Source organism: Candoia aspera, chromosome 5 (genome assembly GCF_035149785.1).
Source record: "Candoia aspera isolate rCanAsp1 chromosome 5, rCanAsp1.hap2, whole genome shotgun sequence".
Classification (NCBI taxonomy): domain Eukaryota; kingdom Metazoa; phylum Chordata; class Lepidosauria; order Squamata; family Boidae; genus Candoia; species Candoia aspera.
This window is the reverse complement of record NC_086157.1, coordinates 1,747,293-1,771,660: the sequence shown is the minus strand read 5'-3', so window position 1 is coordinate 1,771,660 and position 24,368 is coordinate 1,747,293. Positions and strand designations below refer to the sequence as shown.

General features: G+C 39.9%; 1 protein-coding gene across 5 annotated transcripts in view; it reads right to left on the bottom strand.

Annotated features, from left to right (window-relative positions):
* DACH1 (dachshund family transcription factor 1) overlaps positions 1 to 24,368 on the bottom strand; it is a 304,668-nt gene that overhangs the window by 16,935 nt on the left and 263,365 nt on the right. For 3 of the 5 annotated variants that reach the window (XM_063304540.1, XM_063304541.1, XM_063304539.1), the window contains exons 7-10: positions 17,639 to 17,790; positions 5,473 to 5,620; positions 3,630 to 3,773; positions 3,080 to 3,148 (exon numbers count right to left, since the gene is read on the bottom strand). In XM_063304540.1, coding sequence (XP_063160610.1) covers positions 3,080 to 3,148; positions 3,630 to 3,773; positions 5,473 to 5,620; positions 17,639 to 17,790 — 513 coding nt within the window. Of the gene's footprint in view, positions 1 to 290; positions 351 to 912; positions 1,678 to 3,079; positions 3,149 to 3,629; positions 3,774 to 5,472; positions 5,621 to 17,638; positions 17,791 to 24,368 lie in introns of those variants that run through there. The other 2 variants (XM_063304536.1, XM_063304538.1) reach the window with 2 other exon arrangements.

Below are 24,368 nucleotides of genomic sequence, written 5' to 3'. Positions count from 1 at the left end.
CCTGTCCATACAGAGGTGCTGAACAGATGGTAGCTGTTGAGGTGGAGCACACCAGAGGTAACAGAGACCTTTATTCATCTGTTTTCCCTGCTTGAAGTACTTCAAGGGAGCACTAGAACTCAGTCTTTCGGTTTCTAGAGCAGCACCTTGATTGCTGTAACTTCCTCAGCCCATTGCAGAAGTCTTTGATCCTCTCTGTTCTCATTACAGGTTTAATTTGCTTCCACTTTGTGGCTGACTAGTTTGGAATGGAACTGAGCTGATGTTTCCACACTGGGGGAATGTATTTATTCATTGATACAGTTTGAAAAATTATTGTGGGATAGTTGGTCTTTCAATTAGCTGATTCCCTGCCATGACAAAGAACATAGGAATTTGCTTTAAACATCATAGCTGATGATGAAAGCAATGGTGTATTATTCCAAGAATAACTATTACTAAATTTCACTGGAAAGATTTGTTATTACTTGCTTCTTCCAGGGCCACAACTGGGGGGGGGGGGGCAAGCAGGGCATGTGCCCTGGGCCCTGCACTAGGGGTGTGTGTGCCAAAATGAGTGCTGGGGAAGTGCCAAAGTGGGCGTGGAGTCCAAGTTTGCTCCAGATGACACAGACCCTAGTTGCGGGCCTGGCCTCTTCAATTGGATTAAAATATGAATGCTAACATTTTCAGGGTCTAAAGCCCAGTAGATGACACACTAGCTGACTTTGTCTGGACCATAAAGTTAAGCAGGTCATGTTTTGATGGGAGATTAACAAGGGACAAACAGAGCTGAAAACTACACTGGGACCCGTAATCATCCAATGAAAACTAATTTTTATGCAACCTCCTCCTAGAAACACCTTCTCATGACTGCTCCCAAAAATTTATTCTCATGCAAAGACACAATAAGAAATTAATTGGCCAATGAGCAAAAATTGATCATGAGTAAAAAGTAGCCAGCAGCAAAATATTGCAACCCAACTTGTCACTAAAACATTCAAAATATGAAGTGCTCCAGCATATACAACGCAGAAACATTTCTTCTATGGAACTTCCCCATCCTACTCAGGAAAGGCACTTCCTTCACTTTGACAAGCTTTCCTAACACACTCAATTTTTCAGAATCAAAAGATTAATGACTCTTTGTAAATAGACAGCTGTCCTATCACCTTCTGATTTATATACAGCCAAGAGGAATAACATTTATGTTTCATTACTTCAGTGCGGAATATATTTATGACAAACAGTACATGTAAGCTGCTTCTATCTAACCTCTCCGATGATTATCATCTTGCTAACATCAAAAGAGAAGGATGGGCATATCTGATGGTCTTGTTATACAACCAGCATCAAACTCTCTGGACACCACAAATTTCTGTTATGCACGATAAGTTACTTATTTATTACTTTTATATCCCCCTTTTCCTCTAAGAAGCTCAATTATGTTCACTGCTCACTTTTGTTATACTAGAAGGATGCTTTGGGTATCAGATCTTGCCTCAGTTAAGCATGGGCTAGATTAAAAACACCTCATTCATACACCATTTAGGTAGGCAGGATAGTCTGAGGTGTGACTGGCTCAAAATTCCAGGGGGCCAGATGAAGATATGAACCTGGGTCTGTAGAGTATGTAGGAAGTTCTGGTAGTTCTCTGAACTTGGTTTTTCATTTGCAGATGTTACCTTCAGATGTTACCTAGGCGGGTAATAAAAAGCCAAGCTCAGAGAAGTTTTACAACCCAATGACCTGTTCTAGCTCAACACTCTTTCCATCCTGCCACACTTACTTTGTTTGGGATTGGACTGCATAATTAATCTTCAAACAGAGTTAAGATAGCTTGAACATTCCTACTTTCTCCCAGAATGTCAGGGCAGGCAAAACTCAATAACCTCTGCGTACATCTTCCAGATATGCATGCCTGTTGGGTTTTCAGTTAACAACAACAACATAAAAAAAGATGAATTGGACCATCTGATGGGCAAATCCAATGAAATTGAGGTGCTGATAGGCAGACATGTTAAATTAAGTTAATCTCACTCGCTCAGAGCTTGGTGATTTGTACAGAGCTAATATATTTCAAACAAAGATGAGTCATCAGACCAGCTACCACTTTCCTGTGGCTGTCGTTGAGATCACGCCTCACAAAATAATTCATGGCCAATTCTCCAATGAGTCTCCTAATGTGTGAAGAAGAGACAAACTTTCTGTTCTTTATTATTATTATTATTATTATTATTATTGCTGTTGTTATTGTTATTATTATTATGCATGTTTAATAATTGTGTTGCTTCTTATCTTTTTGCATATTTTCCTATGGTATAACAGCAGTCACAATACCTCACAGGAATTATAAAACAAGATTTAGTACAAACAGACAGTAAATGATACATTTACAGTGATTGACTTTAAAATGCAAACGAAAGACATTTCTGGTTAATCATTATTGGGTCGTCTTTGAAGAATTTACCCTCATTTAAAATTGAAAATAAAAAGCTGTGTGTTTGCGTGTTATTCATTATTCATATTAACATCCCTGGCCCAGAAGCTACTGTATAAAATAAATAGAATTTTCAGAATATATGAGCTATCTCCCCATATTTTGCTTTTTCTGTATTTATATATTAAAATATAAATAATTGTAATGACAGTGAAATCTACCCAGGTACAAGACAATAATCAAGAAGTTTGTATTGGGCATGTTCTATCTTCCTTTGCTTGTTTCAGAAACTGGAAAATTATAAAGCATTCCAGTCTTGAAAATTATCTAGTTAAGCCAGATTTGTACCTCAGCTGAAAATGTGTGGCCTCAGACAGTCTAAAAATACATTTATGTTCACCGTGCTGAATGAAATTCTTCATTGTCTCAGATTAATTGTTCTTCTAATTGCATTATATAAACTGGAATGACCTGCTAATTTAAAGGAAATCTATCACACAAAATGAATTTTCTCTTCTAAAAAAGTCAGATGAACCTGACCTTGTATGAACTTGTTTTGATGTGGCCCAGATGGCAGGTTGCATGCTTGAATAGCAGGCTAAAGTAGAGGAAAAACTAATATGGTGAGATCTAGATTTATGGCCTTTTGAAAATTCCTACCTTGTATTGTCCTCTCAGCATCTGTTCTGCTCCCACTGCGGTCAGCTTCCATCTCTGGGGTCAGAGAATCTAAAAGCACAGAAAGGAACAGCTGACACATATTTCACTTGGATCTTACAGGGCTTTTTTTACAACCTGTTACCACTTCTGAATCACCGTACAATCAACCTTTGCCTTGGGTTTTAATGTTGAACAAAAACGGGGCCCGGCACCGTAATTTTGTCATGAGCAAGATTAATGAGGAGGCAATGATAGAGCGGTGAGAGAGGGCTGACATAGCCAAGCTAATAATTTAATAAGAGGCTGTCCTTTTGGATTTCTTCCCCTTAGAGCAGGGTTTCTCGACCTTGGCAGCTTGAAGATGCATGGACTTCAACTCCCAGAATTCCCCAGCCAGCTATGGGAAATTCTGGGAATTGAAGTCCACACATCTTCAAGTTGCCAAGGTTGAGGAACCCTGTCTTAGAGGAACCCAAGAATCAAATTGGCAAGAGAAAGGAAGCATCGTTTCCCTGAAGCGATCAGACAGAGGGAAAGGACACCATCTTACCGTTTAGGACCCTGAGGCTGTCTGTGGAAGCTGCTTGCTTTAGCGCCTGTTCGGCTTGTTCCCGCCGCTTGGTTTCAAATTCAAGTGCTTCCTGCAATTTCCTCTTGGCCTTCTTTTCCTTCTTTAACCTTTTCTGAATTATTGCTGTTGTGGAAAAACAAACAAACATCCATTCAAGTTCAACCACAAGACCTGGGCTCTCACACTTTATTTAACTGGGGTCTTATGAGCATTGCTATGGCAACATTTAGTACACAATATTCCATTTATGCCGCCTTGGTTGATACAGCAAACCGGGATTAATTCTAAGGGCACATTTTGCAGTGCTCTGCACAAAAATGGACTTAGCATAGTGCATTTCTATTGCTTCCTTGTGGGTTATTTCGTGAGTATTGTGCATAACAGCACAATGAACTTCCAAACTCTGCAAATCCACAGAACAATCAAATGCCTGCCAGTTCTCCAAATATCTCACACCTAAATATCCTGTTCTTTGCTGCTTTCGTGCTCTTTCCTCTCCCCTAAAGTAGAGTGTGGGGTGTAGCTTCATTTCACCAACAGTGGCATTCACAATTATTGCCCTTCACAGCTCTGCAGAAGCAACGGGGGTAAATAAGCCTATGCATTTGCTGAGAAATTTCTCCCACATTGTGATAGATCTGGGTCTCTCACAAGGAAGTCAACCCTGTTATTTCCCACTCAAGCCTTACTGCTTTTCTCCTTAGGATTATCATCATTTGCTGGTTTTCTTACCCTGCCCTCCTCCAGCAGGTAAAAGAACATTCATCATAAAGATATCTACAGCACAGTGTCCATGATCATATCAAACATTTCAGGGGGAATTTATAATATAAAATAAATACCTGTCTTTCTCACACCTGTCCTGATCCAATAGAACATGTCTATGAAGCAAGAGAGCTGTTACCAGCCAGAACTGATTACCTGTTAGAACCCCTCAAGAGTCACCCCTTGAACAGCTTTGTGATCTTTTACGACAACCACACTGCCAACAGCCTTCATGAATTCAAAGACACTCAGCAACTTTCAGAATGATCGCTTTACCATTCTCTGTCTTCTCTACCTGGCATGGTGGGCTTCACCACTGTGTTAAGGGATTCTTGCCTGCATACCTGTCCACTTAAAAATGTGATTTCAGATGATCATTATAATCAAAGCTGTGACTAACTAGAGAATAGAAATGGAAGTCAAATGAAATCAAATGGGACAGGTAAACAAGTAAGCCACAGTGTGTATGGGTGTAGGCATGCGTACACACACAAACACATTCATACACATGTACTGTATATCTTCCAACATATAAGCTTTATGGCCATCCAAAACATACAGAGTTTTACTACTTATCGTAATGTGTTGATTTATAATTTGAATACATAAAGCTTAAGCCCATTTATCAGAGTATACATTTAAATGGTGTGAGAACAAGACATTCACTCCTTTAAGGATTATTATGTTTCTTCAGCTGATTATTATATGTATGGTGGGCTGTGGTGGAAAGGAGACTATGAAACACAGAATTATGGCCATGCACTAAAGAGTAAGGAAACTCCTTTGTCTTGAGACTCATAATTGTTGAGAAGTAGAGCCAGGAGCTCCTTGGAACTTTGCTATCCAGTTCTAATGGGCATCCACAGGAATAGCAGGACATCCTGTCTCTTCTTAGTGGTATTATTTCAATCCAGGTAAGAAACATAATTTTACCTCACACGTACTATTATAATCAACACTCTTGGGTATAGAGACCATGCAAGACTGTATCCTGATGTTTTGAGAGAGCTTGGTAAAACTAGGATAATATACCAGGTAATTATTTTATTTTGGTTACCTCTGTTCTTCTGTTCCACCGCTAACTGTTTTTCAAGTGTTTCTCTCAGTTCTCGTTCCCTGAACAGCTCCATTTTGATCTCGGTCTTTTCAAGCTGCACCTGCTTCTCTTGAGCCCGTGCATTATCTATGGCAACCTTTAACAGCCCCTGATTGAAGATAACGGTGAACACAATCAGCCTTTGAAATATGAAACAACGGAATTGATTTATATTATTTATGAACAATTTTCACAGTAACTTGTCAGTAGGCCACAGTCCTGAAGATGCACATAAGCCTCCACTTTTGTCAACTATAATAATCGAAAGATAAAGGGTTAGAGCCGGTCAAAACTAACTCTCCTTGCTTAAATTAATGGCCATGTTAATCATGACTTGACGCTGGTTTCGATGGGACCTAAGTTTGATGGACCTGATTGTGTCTTGGAAGGAGAGGGATAAGTGACAGTCAAGAACTCTTTAGGTGGACTGGAAATCTCCTGTGTAGATGAACCTGTTTGATTGAATTATGGATGAGTTCAGCTCAGGTTTACTGCCCTGAGTCTATGAAATAAAGATTATCGAAAGATGAAGCAGGTGATGAATTATGCTCTACTTTAAAAGGACACTTAATTATGTAGAAGCCATGACATCAGTACAGGTACAAACTGGAGAAGAATCACATACTTATGCTATGCCTAGAAGGTCTGATATCGACATGTAGCATTTTTATTTTGGAAAGATCTAACAGCAAGCAAAGAGACTCCATTTTGCAGGTCCATCAACTGGCCACATCTTCTCCATAAAATACAGTTTGGGCGCCTGATTTCCCAAACTTCTTTGTTGATATAATTTAAATCTAAACCAGTTCCAATATTACATATAGGTTGGACTGTTTGCTTATTAATGATTCAACTGTGGCTTCCGAACCGGACTCTTCCTTTTCCCAAACTTCAGGCCTTCAGGAAGTAAATTTTCTGAAAGTCTTCAGAAATTAAGAATGTGCTTCTAGAACATGACAAAGTACAGCCTTTGATTCAGCAACCTGGTATGAAGTAAAAAGTTCCCTTTGCTGTATTAAACACAGAGAACATCAGTGCACAAAGTAACTCTCCAAACAATTGTATTTTCTGAGATAATGCAAGGAATGTACGTGAGACAGCCATCAGAACTGCTGGCACGTTTTAATCAAATTGAGATAAATGATGGAAACAGAAATTTAATCCTTTTACTTGGGTGCAGACACACTCTGGTTTTGGTCTACTTTATCAGTGGGCAACTGAGCAATCTGCATTTCACGTTCTTTAGCAAAGTGTAGCTAAGCGAGGTTCTGCCTTCAGCAGCATGCAGAAATAGGATTTCTCCTGCCTCAAACGGAGGAAAAATTGAATGCGGTATAGTATTCCTTCATTAAACTCTGAGGTCAGATTTTTAAACAATGTAGTATTACAACACCAACAAAACCCATCTCTTGTGGTAAGGTGTCAAGAAAGAAGTTAGAATTCACAAGCAGACCTCCCTTTCATTTGGATGATCCCTTCTTGTTCAACCATAGAAACTAGCTACTATGGCAACTGCCATCTTTCCTCAGACTGCAACGTTCATGTACATGTTTCTTCTTCATCAGGAACCAACAATTAGTAACAAATGAAAGAGATCATTACATCAAGTGCCCTTTTAGATCACCCCAATTAAAACTTTAGTTTAGCTGTATTTTAATTCTAACATACCAAATTCTAATTTTCTGCTCTGATTGCTCTTGTTGACTTATCTTTGAAAGATGTATTCGCAGTGCAAAGCCTAGAGATTTATTTAGCAACATGCCAATGTTGGCACCACTTAACGTGTTGATTGGTTGTATTATCAGTAGCAATGGAAAATAAATTACTATTAAACTATTATTGTCCTTGGCTGACAAAACACAATATTTTCCTGTTCTTTAAATATGAAACAATCTTGGATAAACATGGAGAATAATGCTAAGCTGAAAGCATGGTGGGGTAATTTTATCTTAAGCACCTTTGCAAAGTGTGAAACTGAGAAGGGCCCTGAACACTTTTACTGGGCTCAGGACCATCTTGTCTTCTATCTCTGTTATTCCCCCAACATATTTCTGAAATGCTTTGCTCTAATGTGGTTTATTGAAATGCTGCTCATTATGACTGGGAAAAAGATGTTTTTGGCTCTGCAACCCATTAGGGACCACTCAGAACCTACAGAAAATGAACTTTCATTTTTAGAAGTTGCATCAAGCACCTTCAGCAGGGCAGCCAAGAGAGGCACTCGAAGCCAGGCTGATGCCAATGTGAAAGCATCTGTCCTGCCAATGAAAATCTAATGTGATGTACTGGAAAGAAGGGAATTCTTTGACATTGTATCTGGATGAGCAAATTGCCAAATACTATGGCAATGAACATCTGAACAGGGCTTGTCTGCAAGGCTCATCTACTTCATGGAGAGGCTGGAAAGCAAAAACTCTGGAATATTTACAGTATTTATTTAGCAGCCCTGCTTCCTAAAGAAAGGCAGGTATGTCAAAGAATAACCATGAAGATTCACTCAACATTTTAAAATAAATTCTTACTTAAACCGAGATACACTGCTACTTAGTAGACATGAATGCTTATTATCAAGAGACCTTAATGGCAAACTTACGTTTACTTTCTTTCTTTTTTCCAGACAAATACTTTCTGCTTCAACCCACAGGAAATGTGAGGCTTCTCAAATGCTATTGTCCTTCAACTCTAATCATCATCCCTCGCTCTGAATAGGAGTGGTGGCAATCAAAGCTCAACAATATCTGGAGGTCCACCATAATACCAACATTCCTTACATGGATTTCAAGGGGATTTAAAACAATAAACAGTTCCAGACAATAAAGCAAAAAAATAACAGACTAGAAGAATACATAGCACAAGATGGCATATACTTAGTATAATGTAGTACAACTCCATATAATGTATCCTGTTCAGACTATGAGACAGCCAGGCAGAGTTACTAATAAAATTCTTTATTGAATAAACTATTTGCAATGGCAAGTTCTTGCAACAGATTAGAGCATGGAATTCAATCAAGTCCACCCAGGTGGCAAAGGACACCCAGGCAGCATTGCAGAGTCAGACTGTGGCAAGGCAGCAAGGTAGAACTTGGCCAATTCTCTGACTGAAGCTGCAAGACTGGAAGGAGCTAGGGTGCATGGCAAAGGAGAAGCTGAACACTTGGATTGGTGTCCTGGCACGCAGGCTGGATCAGGTTGGCACACAGAGGCTGGGCAAGGCTGGGCTGGAGTATCTAGGCAAGGCTTGGTTCTCAAGACAGGACTGGACTTGGCTGGGATGCCTAGACAAGACTCAGACCTGGAAATGAGACTGGACTGGATTGGAGCATCTGGGCAAGGCTCGAAGCTGGAGACAAGGTTGGACTGGACTGGAGCGTTGAGACAAGGCTTGAACCTGGAGACAAGGCTAGACTGGGTTGGAACACTTAGACAAGACTGGGATCTGGAAGCAAGGCTGGACTGGACTGGAGTGTTCAGGTAAGGCTGGGATCTGGAGGCACACCTGGATCACGTTGAAGCGAAGTGACGAGGCTTAGAGCTGGATGCGAGGCTGTGCTCAGCAGGGAGGGCAGAGAGAGGCTCTACTGGAGCGACTGGAGCAGAAGGGTGTTCCTCAAAGGAAGAAGGCACTGGCGCTGGTTCCACGCTGGCCACAGGCAAGGCTTCCGATGCTGTTAAGGACTCTTCCACAGGTGCTGTGAGCTCAATGGATCGGTTGTCTCTGGCAGCTTGCTCTCGGCACACCTGCCTTTTTATTTGTTCCTTTTTGTGCCATTTTCCCTTACCAGCCAATCAGCTTGTTTTTCTTTCACACGCTTCTCTGCTCTCCTCTCTCGAGCACTGAGTGGAGGCTTAAAATCTCCCTCCGGAGTTTGTCCAATCCTCTCCTGCGATTTCTCCCACTCTGCTGAGTCACTTCCTGGTTTAGATTCTTCAAGACCTTGCCGATAGGTTTTGTTTTCCCCTTCTGACTCCAGATAAGTTTCGTTTTCAGAGTCAGAAGCAGGCTCAAACCTCACATAATTAGAACATGTCAAATCAAAGCTATCTTCAACAGTGCCTGGGAAAAAAAGGAAGTGAGGTTGTAATGTGGTTCTGAAGATCCCAGGCATTAAGGTTGCTTTCCTGAGGAGCATATTCCCCACACCTGAGATGTCGTATCATTAGTTGGTGTGGGAACATCCAAAATACATCCTAAGACGATGTCTGTAGGCTAGGTCTTGCAGGAGCTGGTCTTTGGAAGTTTCTGACCCAAGCAGATTAAGGCTTTGAGGATCATCACTACTCAGAACTGGGGCAAAAAGCAGAGTTACAGCCAGCACACCTGACAACTTGTAGTAGCCAAGTCAGTGACCTTGCACTTTTGTTTTTCACTAACCGAAGTCTCTGAACATCTTCAAAGGTACAACATGTTGCAGCAATCCAAGTCAAAGGAGCTCATAGCACCCAGGGCTGATGCTTGTCTTTCTCTGATCACAGAGGACCACAACTGGTATCTCAGCCCAAGGGACAGAATACGCTCCTACCCATCAAAGCCAACTTTGCCTGCAGTGGCAAAGATTAAGCTAGGAGAAAAAGACTCTTATGTCAGATGAAAAAGGTTATACACAAACACATCTCACTTCTGTATGCCTCTTGGGGATAAGGAACGTCACGGGAAGAGTGGCTGTAACTCTTCCTTAAACCCGATTTGCTGATTGCCAGCGATCTGTATGGACACCATAGGAAGAAAACCAAGGGAAGAAAAGAAGAAGAATTGCAGCAGAGAAGGAGGGAGGGAGAAAGTGGCAAGGACACTTCTCCACTTCCTGCCACACTTCTCTAAACCACCCATCCCAAATCGATCACACCCCAATAAATGTAATTGTTATGGCTTTGCAAAATGCATTTCCATATTTCAACCCCAACTCAGCACAGCACAGAAGGACTTTTTCTTTTCTAAATACTTTCCATCCCAAACCAGACATGGACACCTTGCACTGGAGATGAAAAGTGATTAACTCTTTCTTTCTAACCACCTCCAGATGAAAAGCACCCATCCAAAGACCGTTTCCCCACCATCTGTTCCTTCAGTTCAAAGCATCAGTGGGAGAAATGGGGAAAAATGAGGAATGTTTTTTCCCCCATGAAATGTATTTTCTACTTTTTGAAAATCTCAGCAGAACCCATGGAACTTTCCAGCTACAGTTCCAACACACAGCACAGCCTTTTCTTTTCTTGCTATTGTTTACTTGATAGCTAGTCTAAAACAAAACCCCCAAAACAAAACAGCCACTGGCTGACTGTTACATAACCTTTTATTCAACCCAGTAAAATTCCTCCTCCTCTTTCTCCTCCTCCTTCAAAGGCCAATTTATGATAAAGTTTTAATTTGGGGGACGCGGTGGCGCTGCGGGTTAAACCGCTGAGCTGTCGATCGGAAGGTCGGCGGTTCGAAACCGCGCGGCGGGGTGAGCTCCCGTTGCTAGTCCCAGCTCCTGCTCACCTAGCAGTTCGAAAACATGCAAATGTGAGTAGATCAATAGGTACTGCTTCGGCGGGACGGTAACAGCGTTCCGTGTCGTCATGCTGGCCACATGACCACGGACGGGTCCTTACGGACAACGCCGGCTTCAAGGCTTAGAAACGGAGATGAGCACCGCCCCCTAGAGTCAGACACGACTGGACTTTACATCAAGGGAAACCTTTACTTTAATTTGGGGGTCTTTTCATTATGTAATGAAGATGTTGGTGCTGGGGAAGACTCTTGAGGGTCACTTGGGCTGCAAGGAGGTCAAATCAGTCAATCCTACAGAAAATCAACCCTGACTGCTCATCAGAAGGACAGACATTGAAGCTGAAGCTCAAATACTTTGGCCACCTAACACGAAGAGAGGACTCACTGGAGAAGACCCGGATGCTGGGAAAGACCGAAGGCAAAAGGAGAAGGGGACCGCAGAGGATGAGATGGTTAGGTAGCATCACCGATGCAATGAACATGAATCTGAGCAAGCTCCGGGAGACAGCGGAGGACAGGAAGGCCTGGCTTGCTGTGGTCCATGGGGTCACGAAGAGTCAGACATGACTTAATGACTGAACAACAACAACAGTGAAGAACCTTCTTCTTTTGAGGCTGCAACCTTTGGGGCCTTTGAAAAATATCACCTGAACCTTCTGTAAATTTTAAATTTAAAAAATATCAATTGAAATCTCTGTAAATTTCCTGAAATTGGTGGTGTAAAAAGCAGAAGTCTTTTCTCTGCTACTAACGCATCAGTAATAATGGTTGAACACAGCAAGTGAGAAGAAAGGAAAGAAGGGAACAGGAACATTTTCAGGCAAAGCTTCATCTCCAGGAGGACAAAGCTCTCCTCCCAAACTCCTAGAGAATGACCTCAAGAAAAGGAGGAGAACGATCTGAGATCAGGGCTCATCCTTAGTCATTTCTGCTTTAGGTGTCTCAAGAACCTGCTTTCAGCTTAAGCACAGAACCAGAAACACTTTAAAGAAATGACTTTATTTTAAACCCAACAGTCTTTGTACTGAAATCATTGGAGCTCTTATTCATCCCCTTTCCTAGTTGGTGAGTTTCTGAGCCAAACAGAAGAAAAGCTTCATCTGTTTAGAAACACAGGAGGATTGACAGGTATCCGTTAGCTTCCTCGAACACCCTCGGATCGTCCTTATGTTTCTGATTTGTATTTTTAGCCAGACGTGGCGCCATGCTGGGTTTGTGTGTGAGAAAGAAAAGTAAGTAGTCATTTACTCCCTTGGACTGGAGCCTGTCAAATGTAGAGTAACACTGGATCCTTGGATCAATTACTTGTTTGTCTCTCCCACCAGAGATGGCTAAAGGGAGACCAAGTTCAAATGCATGCCCAGCTGACCCTGAAACTCTCTTGAGTAATCACTGTCTTGGAGCCCAACCTACCTTCATGGGTTGCCATTGGGAGGATAAATAAATAGAAGGAAACACGATTCCATCTCAGATGACAAACTGCAATTTCCCCACCTAAGCAGCAGCTTCTTCTTCTGGAAAACAATTCGCTGTTCAGATGGCTGTTTGTTACACCCCAACCCTGCCTCGAGTTGACTCCAGTAAGTTTCAGAAGATCCAGTTATCAGGGTTTATTTGTATTTAGGCAGATTTGTTTTTATTTTTCACTGTTTCACCTTTGCATATTTATAGGTTTGATATGGTAAGCCCGCTTTTTAAACAGAAAGGTGGCACAAAACTTAATCATTAATGGGGAAAATATCTTCCAGTGCAATCTAAAGGATACCAATCAGTCCTTGTGTTGCTCTGAATGCCTGAAGCTTTTATTCCACATGGATCTCCAGGCCCAGGTTCAGGTATATCCCACTTGGATCCTGGTCTCTCAGATCTTTGTTTTTTAAGCAGCTTGTGGAAGGAAAGCATTGAAATGCCTCCAAAGAGGTGAACTGCTTTCTCAGCTGAGCTCCAGTTAGAATGATTTCCCAAGGAAGCCTGCTCTGCTTTCAGCACTAAGTGAGCAAAAATCAGCAACATGTGCTGAAGGTGTCAAAAACAGTCAAGATGTCAGCTGTGGACACCATCTTGTCCGACACCACTGGAAAAAAGGATTTATTTTTTAATCCAATCTCTTTTAGCTGTGCTAATCATTTTTACACATTTTTTATCTTTTTTATATAACTCTACTTACAGTACTCATTTTTATGTCAAACTTTGCAACTTTTAATGTGTTTCAGTTGTACTTCTTTATATTTGTATTTTATTTTACCACCTTTACAGTTGAGTCTTCTTTGCTTGCTTCCCAGGGAAATGAGATGGGAAAGCTAATAAGTTTTAGGCAATGGTTTAAAACTGTCATCTTCCTGACTTCATATCTGTTTCCCCTTCCCATAGTTGTGTTTTAACTCTTCCATTATATTTAGGGAATTTTTGTGCATAAATTGTGCTGGAAAAACATTCAGTTGAAGGTGGCACAGAAATCAATTGATTAATCAATATTACAACTTGGATTCTATAGAATCCACCCAGGGAATTCACTGAATATTAATATATATATATATATATATATATATATATATACATACATACACACACACACACACATACATACATACACACACACACACACATACATACACACACATACATACATGCATACATACACACACATACATACACACACACAAACACACACACACACATATACATATGCATATGCATATGCATTTGCATATATAGTATGTATTTATTAAAAAAGGTGAATGATGTCTTTTAAACCAGTTTTCCATTTCATTGAAAAGCGTAGTGTATGTACACAGTGTAAGTAGATGATTTCATCTGGATAAGCTTTGTATTTTTCTCTGTATCAAACCTTGAAATAAAACAAAGGTTAAAGCCATAATTTGAAATAGCTTTCAACTTCTGTTTCAAGTGACTATTTTTAAATTGCTGGTAAATCATTTGAAATCACTTGATAACGCTATTGGATTGCCGAATTCATTATTCTGTAGACTTATGATTCATACATACACAAGTAACAATAGTAGAGAACTTGTAACTTTTCCCTTTTATTAGCATCCCAATGAAAGAATTATCTTCTTATAAATACTGGCAGAAAGCAGATAAAAATTGTTGGTATAAAATTGCAGCTTTCGTTTGATTTAATGTTTGCAAATTATTTTGCAGTACAGAAGCTCCCACATACAAACACAATCATTCTTTTGTTTTATCTACGTGACTTCATCCTTCAGACTACTTTTAAATTGTCACATCACTAGCACTCATTTTGTTTGTGAAACAAATATGCTTCTATTTTACAGTATATCTTCAGATTATCAAGAACTGAAATTCATTCAGCATTCTTAGCTCTGTATGCATACATATCATTATGTATAAAACATGAGTTAATATAGCATTGTCAACTATTTTTAGTTGATCAATTATATCACTCTAAGAATGAGTCGATGCATTTATTGATTACACTTAAATTGATTTGCAAATCATTATCAAATGCTAAACATAACTGCATTTTAAAGCCAACAGAGAGTATGAACACAGAACAGTTTAATAAAGAGTAGCTGTTCTTTATTGCTAGAAAAAAGGTCTTATCCCCACTATCTTCTTTTTCATTTCCTGTTAACACACCAGAATTAAAGTCTATTTCTCACCACGTTGGTACATCTTTTGATGCGCTTGTATCTAAAATTGGGACTAGGTCTTTGTTCCTAGAATTTCTTCATCATAAATTTTTGCTTTGGAAAAGAAATGGCAGCCAACAAGCCAGCGGCGCCCTGGACTCCTCTCTTAATACAGGCAGTAAGTTTTATTTGCTCCCAAACCCCACCTAGAAAATAGCTGAAATGCTCCCAATTTCAACCTGCAAATGTGCATGTGGTAGTAGGCAGAATGGGAAAAGCCTTTCAGCTGTTTATTGGAACTATGTAATTCTTCAGAAATAATTTGGAAAGGTGGACCACCAACTCTTTAAGGGTTGGTTGTCCACCTTTCCTCTTTAAGAGACAACCTCTGTAAGGCAACCACATCTTCTCCCAGGAATCCCCCTAAAAAGGTGTAAGTGCCTTCATGAGTTGCAGACCAAGACTACCTTTGGACCCCTGCTGTCTGAAGCATCTTTCTGGAAGGAATCCAAGCCTTTGGACAGCTTCACTCTCTATGCCATTTTATAAGCAGGTGATATCTTGGAAGTCTTGTAAACTAACGTGGCCAAGGTGGGAGAAGGTTTATATCCATGGCTTGCTCCAGAATCACCATACCATGATTTGGATCATTGTGTAATCCAGACAAGGAAGCCTATACATGTCTGCATACAAGCAAGCTCCATTAACTTCAGTAAGGGCAACATTAGCACCCACTGCAAATTTCTTTCTTAACTGGACTTAAATTTCTTTTAGAAAATCTTTGCTATAAGTGAAATCACGTTCAGGCTAGCCATAAGTTCTGAAAGGCTCTCAAGGAAGCCACATAATTTTATCTTGTCTTGCACAAAGCTCTGGAAAATGTTACTGGCACAGAAGCACCACCAGTCTTGGCCCTGCAGGGAAGAATGAAGCAGCTGCCAGTGAATCCCAAAATACTTCCACCCTGCCTTGGCATGCTTCCCTTGAAGACCCCAAGTTTGTTACCAGTGCTGTCAAGGGCACTCCCGTCAGCAGAACTCTTTGAGCAGCTGTTTTGTGGGGGCAAATGGACTGCCAGATGCATGCCTGCGCTAACAGAAGTGTTCTCAGATAATAAGCAAGAGAGAACCTTTGCCTCATCATCATCCTTCTCCTCCTCCCATGGAAGGGTTGGGGGACTCCTGGCTCGGCTTTTACTTTGCAGTTCAGTTTCTAGCTTCATTTGGATATTAAAATAAAATTGGATATGTCCTTGTGCAGGGCTGAATAATCACACAGAAACAATAAATACCTTTTACCCTTTCGGAAACTAACTATTAATTTTGTATACCTCTCATATCTGGAATCTCACAAGTTTATGAGCATAATTATCCTCCCATTTTTCATGAAGAGCTGTAATGCTATTTCTTGTGGTTTATTATTATATTAATCCTTGGCAACACAGTCTACCTGAATCTATGAAGTCCTAATGTTGTGCTCAGTAGTCTTCCAACACTTCAACAGTGTGAACTAAGTTTGCAAACTGTGCTAAGTTCCATCTCTCTCTCTCCATCCATCCATCCATCCATCCATCCATCCATCTCTAGCTATCTAGCTATCATCTATCTATCATTTTTTATCTCAGGAACTTTCTAACACTAGTGACTCCAAATTATATTCATACTGGGAAGTAAGTTCCTAGTTCATGCCTGGCTGTTGCTTCATGGATATGGGACCAGGCAGGGCTGGTTTTGGCTAAGTGAGCAGGCACCAGCCTAGGGCGTCAAAGCTTGGGAGGTGCCAATGCTGCCCCTTCTTCCAAATCATTTTTAAAATTCAAATCTTTGTACTGGATGGCATGGTACTATCAGTCAGTGTGGCCCAGGGGCACCATAAAGCCTGGAATGATATGATTGCAAAAAGTCCACCTGACATGGGCAAGATCAGTAAATGGGTAACCCTCCCCAGCCCCCAGCTTTCTTTTCCTATCTAATATCCACTGTGCTACTTAAAACTTCAAATCCTTCCTAGGAAATCTTCAGAAAGTTGGTACCACCCTGTAGAATCTGTGCTGCAATGATTATCCTCAAATGCATTTGTTTAAAAAGCACTTTCGTAACACGCCTTTGGTATTAAAGGCATATTTTCTGCAGGTCAATCAATGCAGTCTAAAACCTTTCATTACAGAAAGCTCATTCAGCTGAGTGCCATAAGTGAAGTCAGACAGATCACTGGGAGTCTTTATTGTTCTACAGCATCCGAAACCCACCACTGGCAACATCAGTAGCGGTTTGGCCCGAGAAGCATATTTTATGTATGGCATTCAGATGGATTTTTATAACTCACTTGATTACTCTGCTGCCTTTAACACTTCAAACGAATGAAGTGCTAAGTAGTTGAAGTAAAAGGCATCTTTTACTTACTTATGGATAAGAAGTCCATGCAGGGGGTGGTGAGGGCAGCAGAGAAGACAATTGGGATCTCATTTCCTCTCATTCAGGACATAGTGCATACATGCTGTCTGTCCAAAGCCCAAAATATTGTTAGTGACCCTTTCCACCCCCATCATGGCTTGTTCTCCTTGTTGCCTCTGGGAAAAGGTTCCACTGCATCCAATGGAGAACAGCTAGATTAGGCAACAGTTTTGTCCCCTGGGCTATTAGACTCCTGAACTCTTAATAACCCCTTCTCACTCCATGGGTACACATGCTGGGTGTAGGACTGATATTTATTAGGGATCAAGATTACAGGAGTGGAATGGGTAGAGAATGTAAGTTATATATTGTAGTAATTATGGTATTCTTATTTTATTGCTTGAGCCAATGCAACGAAATTTCATTTTAATGTACACTTTGGTGTATAGTGAAATGACAATAAAAGTTTATCTATCTATCTATCTATCTATCTATCTATCTATCTATCTATCTATCTATCTATCTATCTATCCATCCATCTATCCATCCATCCATCCATCCATCCATCCATCCATCCATCCATCCATTCCAACAGCAGCTTTTCTGCCCTGTTTTGCAGTGACCTACCTGGATGTTAGTCAGGAGGGTTTCTATGGAGGACAATCCATCAGGAAATAGAAAAGGAGATGGGAAACCTGGAGGAAGAGGTTGTCCGTGCCCAGCTAGTGAAAGTTTGTCAAGGCTGTCTCTTGTGGTTGGTGTGGAGAGCGGAGTCTCATCTGTATGTGATTGAAACAAAAATATAGAACAAGTTACGCTTGTCTGTTTTTATTAGACCTCAGTAATGGCTTCCCTAGTGATTTCCAGAACATTTATTGCAAATTGGTTCCTGCTATCAGGAGAAAATGCTTTCTGCTGAATTTTCTTTAATGAAAAAGCTGTGGAGATACAACAAGATAACATTAATGAGTAACTTTATAAGCCTTTTAAATGCAGCCTCTAATGAGACTGAGTTTACAGTGCCATAGAATCTTTTTAAAACTAATATTATCTCACACATAGTTGTGATAATATATTTAGGCTGACTTTATGGGTAACTTCCCAATTATCTCATTTTAGTCTGTGCACTGTCTACGTAGACAACAGAACGTTTCCTGCCAGGGTCCATATTTTATATGGACCACTTACAATTTATGTTAAAATTATTCTGTTTGTTCACCCATAGTCAACTATCTCCTTCAACAAGAAGGGAAAGTGAAACATCTTCCTAAATTATCTATCCATTTATGAACAGAGGAACTCCATTGCCACCACTCCATTGCGACCACTGCAAATTCTCCATCTTAGAGAGGGAGAATTTGCAGTCTCTCCTTCCTCAACACACCCCTAGATGTCTTCAGAATCTGGAGATCAGGGATTGCACTTGGAATACATACCAAGCCTTTGTCTTCCAGCATAGGGACTCTTGTTTTCATTTTTTTTTTTACATATAACTTTCATCAACTAATAAGAATGTCTACAATTAAACAGTGTTTATGCATTAAAAAAAAAAACCTACTTTATGGTTCATCTGAAAATAACCTCAATGTTTCTTCCCTATTTTTCTTGGCAGCAAGTTCAGATAGGAGAACTGATTTTTTTTTAATCTCTGTCAGAAAATTCCATTATAAAGACAATAAATAGCAACGGCAGTCTTGACAGAAGCATTGTTGGCTGTAATTTATTTTTTAAAGAATAATTTGGGGGACTATCCTTCTGCTTTGTAATTTGCAGGGAAAGTATGAAAGCTAGAGAACTATGGAAAACCTTTAAGCAAGAAAAGGAATAATTAAGTTATAACTGTGGCTGAGATGCCACAGTTTTCAATACAATGCATTGCCATACACACTTGTTGTCTCTACAGTAGATATAGTTTAGAGAAGACAGAAGAAAAAAGCTTAACACTCTTGTTTGTGCAGAAATTCCCCCCCAAAAAGACAAGGAAGTAGTTGTTCTGAATTTTAATAAAAAATTAACCACTTCTGAGTTACTGCTATAAACCAATTCGGTGTAGTTATTTAAACTTTTGTCTCACTTTTGGCCTTCTGCAAAATGAGCAAGTGTTTAATTTTACAAATTGAAGTGATTTTTAAAAAAATGTTTTAGGATTTTATGGATGTTTTTAATATACTACTGCACTGTAAGCTGCCTAGAATTGCGGAAGGAAGGAAGGAAGGAAGGAAGGAAGGAAGGAAGGAAGGAAGGAAGGAAGGAAGGAAGGAAGGAAGGGAGGGAGGGAGGGAGGGAGGGAGGGAGGGAGGGAGGGAGGGAGGGAGGGAGGGAGGGAGGGAGGGAGGAGTTTCTGCAAGTCTCATTCCAATCTCAGCAAAACCAAAAAGAAAGATCCAAATTACATCAAGAGAAAGAAGATTGGTGATAGAGGGACCTTCTGATTCTCATTTTGCTTGAGAAAATAAAAATGGGAACACAAAGGGTACTCTATCCCCAGCCTCTATCACATTCTTTATTCCTCCATTGCCATTTGGGGGGGGGGGGTTATTTTATATCTCAGGGTTCATCTGAACATTTCTCATCCTTTTATTTCAAAACTGTAAGCCTTGTTTTTGCTTGAGAGATCTTTAACGGATGGAACTATATCTATCATTAGGAATGTCCTGTGTAATGCACACACAGATCCTTTGTTCTCTCTTCACTTTCTGAGCACCTCCAAGTTCTAAAACTAGGAAATATCATTACCCATATACACATAATCAGTTCTGTCTGCAGAACTAAACATTCTACTTTATACAATCGCTCGCCGTTTTGACTGAAAAAAACAGTAGCTATACTGACCCATAATGTACAAATAAGGGACTGAACTTAAGTTGAACTATTTTGATGAATGTTTAACTTAAAGACAAATAATCATTCATAATGTGACTGTTTTTTTTTTTTAATATATCCTGCATGAAATAAACTCTGGGTGAACATATTGGAAGGAAAGCAAATGTATATCTCATATACAGGAAGTGTGGATATTTGTAGATGTGAGATAAGCTATTACTGAGAGGATCTTGGGGAAAAGTTCTGTTTTTAAAAGGAAAAGCACACATACTGTAAATATTAACTAATTAAAAACAACACAACTGTCTTTAAACATAGCAGTGCCATAACCTTGCTTCTAGCAAATCATTAACAGGGTGTGAAAGAGGAAGATGCTTGATTCTTTTTGCATAAAAACATCCAAAGGATACATGTTCTGAAAGCCTTTGGTGTATATTCTGAAGCCATGCTTGTTTATAAAATACGGCATCTCACTGATCACCCCACCAGGACCATACTAGATGCCCAGAACGACTACAGAGGAAAGGGTAGGTGAAAATATGAACCATCCCTTCTACTGGATGATGTAATAGCGGCTGTAGGTGGAGCAGTATGACAGGATCCACCTCCTTATTCCGAGCCTTCGGAATAACCGTAGAAATGGGGTACTGTGTTGCGAGGCAAGCTTTCCTGCAGATGGCAAACCGTTTTGAGTTGAGATGGCCATTTCAACTTTCCGAGCTCAAAACCACACTCAAGTGTGTGAGAAACAGAGCATTTATCACTATTTTTTTCATGTAGCATTGCTTTGCATTGCAGCAAAAGAGCCAGTATTTTCCCTGACCTTCTGTCACTTCTTTCCCCAAATGTCACCACAGAATTTGGTTGCTTCTAATTTTCGTTCCTCTTACAGAACTGCCATCTCTTCCTAGTCCTCCCTCTCCTTCTATCTATCCTCAGCCCAGCTAGACCAAGCAACTTCTTCTCAGCCGTCTACCTGAGTCTTAACATTCCTCGGCTCAGCATAAAGATGACTGAGAAGCAAGTGAAAAAGCTTTTATTTTGTCACCGAAGTTAAACTTTGATTATTTTCTAAGCTGTTTGAATACACTCCATAACACAAAGATTGCAAAGCTGTTTGCAGAGATATTCAGTGATATGGCTAAGACCACCATTAAATTTGAGGCAAAGGTGGAGAGACATGGATAGGCTTTCGTACAAACAGTTCATGAACAGACCAACTCTAATAGGTGTACCTGAAATGAAGTGCAACACAGTGTTTTTACTTTACTTTCCATTTCACTATGCATTGTTAACTGCACAGGTAGTCCTCACTTAACAACATTTAGTGATGGTTTAGACTTACAACAGTGCTGAAAAACTGACTTCCAGCCAGTCCTCACACTTACAACCATTGCAGCATCTCTATGGTCATTTGATCACAATTAGGGCGCTTGGCAAGTGGTTTGCATTTATGACTGTCGCAGTGTCCCACAATCATGTGATCACCATTTTCAACCTTCCCAGCTGGCATCCAGCAAGCAAAATCAGTGGGGGACTGCATGATTCACTTAACAACCATTTGGTTCGCTTAATGCCCATGGTGATTCGCTTAACGACTGCCACAAAAAAGGATGTAAAATCGGGTTGGATTTGCTTAATGGCCACTTCGCTTAGCAACTGAAATTCCGGTCCCAATTTTGGTCATTAAATGAGGACTACCTGTATCTTGTCTGTATCTAGAATAAGTCCTTGGAACAAGAAGATGACTTCTTATTCCATGTGAAGGTCATACACATTTTCAGAAGTTCACACTTTTGTTTTGAAGTGTTATAAAGCCATGTATGGGAAGAAGATCCTTTTTCAAGCTTTTAATATTTTCTTCGGAGAACTTCCAAAGCAACAAAGATGGGAAATTTCTAATCTCTAAAGTATGGTTAAGGTAAGAGATACAAAAGCCCAATTCTCACTAAGGCAGTCGTGAAATTGGCCCCTGGACGAGAAGCTTTATCTTTCATCATCATCCTCGTTCTCCAGACCACCACATCACTAAGCTTCCCAAGGTTTGTAACCTTGCCAATAGCATGTACATAGAGATATGTGTCTCTATGTGGTCTTCATCCTGAATACAAAGATATTATGAAGTATAAAGCATGAATGTGAGTGCCTCTTGATTTCTGTTTAATTTTAATTATGTACCCACAAAGTCATACAAAGGGCAAAGAATGTGGATTTTTCTTTCTTTGAACTGAGGTCTATAAATATAATTTTTTTTGACACATGCTGCGTTGTCAGTCTTAGAAAAGAATTACTCACTCCGAAACAAAGCCTTGGGGAGAATAAAAATTTTGAGAAGAACAGCTGGTTTTCTGCAAGCCTCCAGTGATGAGGAGGTATTACTAATTTGCAAAAACCCCTATTATGTATCAGGGTGCTGGGTTTTATTTCACTAACCTCATTTCAAATGACAGGAGAAATACCAAATAAACCATTACATATGAGATTCTATCTAATAAATATTTAACATTAATAAATATATTGTATCTTTATTATTAACATAAATGTCTATACTGGTTGTTAGAGGTAACCTTAATAGCTGAAGTTCCAACAGGCAGGAAAGTGAAGGAAAACAAGACACAGCAGTATGAATACTTCAGGAAGTAAGATTCTGAAGTCCATAGGGACTCCCTCCATTTATGAATTTGGGGCAGCTGATTCCCACAAACTCTGATTTAACCCTTTGTTCTGCTACACCGTAGGCATCTGTTTAGAAATTAACAAACTCAATGCCGGAGAAGCTTCCATGCGAAGCAAGTTTCTGTATCTGAATTAGGACCAATAAGTCCAAATTGGACATGTATCCAAACATAAGATCCCAGTAAGAAACTGTCTGTCTACACCACATTCATGTCTATGAAACAAGCACTCAACACCATCTTCTACACAACAGCGACAGACGATGGCAGATAACTTTGCCACGAAACTTTGCAAGGACACACAATCCTTGCATTCAGTCATGTATCTAATTCACATTTGTAGTTTCTGGAAATACGAAGTTGCAAGAACAGAGTCCCTGAATCAAATCTGGTGAGTCTGTATACTACAAGGGTCTTACTACTCATTCTTCGCTCAGAGGAACCAACTTTATTGAGACCATTAGGATAAGTCAACATTCAGTATGTGAAGTTTACTGGAAACTGCATGGTTTATAACACTGCAGCGTTAATCACAAGTGAGGACCACATGTCCACGTGTTTTACTGGTGATGAGGTGACAGACCAGGGAATTCATGGGCAGTAGAAATGAGAAATAGAAATTTGGAAATATTTTGGGTATGGAGAATGGATTTATAGTTTATTAGTTGTAGGGTCAAAAGATGTTTTGGTCAATTATAAGTAAAATGAATACCTGGTAATTCCCTCAGGCCTTGGGGTAGGGTAAATGTTGAATCTCTGTTAGCTGCATTTGATCATATATCATCATGACAATATCTGTGTGTTTCCTAGTTCTTTTTTCATGGTTTATATCTTCCTTTTCCATTTAAGCTGCACAGAGTTAACTGGGGTCAGAAAGCATCTACATTTAATTGAATAAATAAATGAAATAAAAGCACTTGTGTATATTGACCACAATGATTTCACAGAACGAAATGTTAAAACATTTGAGATGCTTTATTTAATGATGACGTTATTTTACGCTGTAACTAACTAAATTGAGTTTTCCAAGCATTTCACTCTCTCCCTCCTTCGTTCATTCAAAGACTTGGTGTTCCACTGTTAGTGCTTTGAAAACTATATTTGAAACATACATTCCTTCTTCGCCAGTGTATGTTCCTTATATAACTGTTTGACAACTCTGCCTTCTAAAGATTTTAAATGATCTGACATTCTAATATATTACTGCCATGTGTGGACACCGGCTCCTGCAGATAGTTCTATTGCCACAGAAAATGCTAGCTGTACAAGAAATTACAAGCAATTCGTTTTGCATTTTGAGCAGAAGAGAACTGTGGAAATATATTTATTTATTAGAGTCCAAATATTCACAACAGCCAACGTTCTCTGAGCTGATTACAAAGTTACTTAAAATATTAAATATTTCTGAATGTAAGAGAGAGAGAGAGAGAATGCATGGGAAAGAAAGCAAAATAATAAAACAGACTGCAGTCAATGATTGTCAAGTATTTGTTCTGGTCCTTGCAAGATTGAAGTGGACCCTTGCTGAGAGCCCTGAAATATGGTGCATCCTGAGATTCCTCTGATATCACTGAACCCCATCCCTGCACCCCCAGGGATCCTTCCAAAAAGGCTCTCCATATTCCGATATACTCCTTGACAGCTCATCATAAGTAGGAGATCGATGTGAATATTTTTTTCCAGTGCGTCCCCATTTCTTTCATTCTGCATGAAAAGTTTTATGTTGAAGCTATTTGTCCCAACAGGAGAAATAAAACAGTTATTAATATCAGTGAAGCTTGCAAGACATGTGACTCCAGGACCTAAATTTCATCCAGCAACTCGATTTGTGCAAATCTAAGATAACCACAGCCCAAATG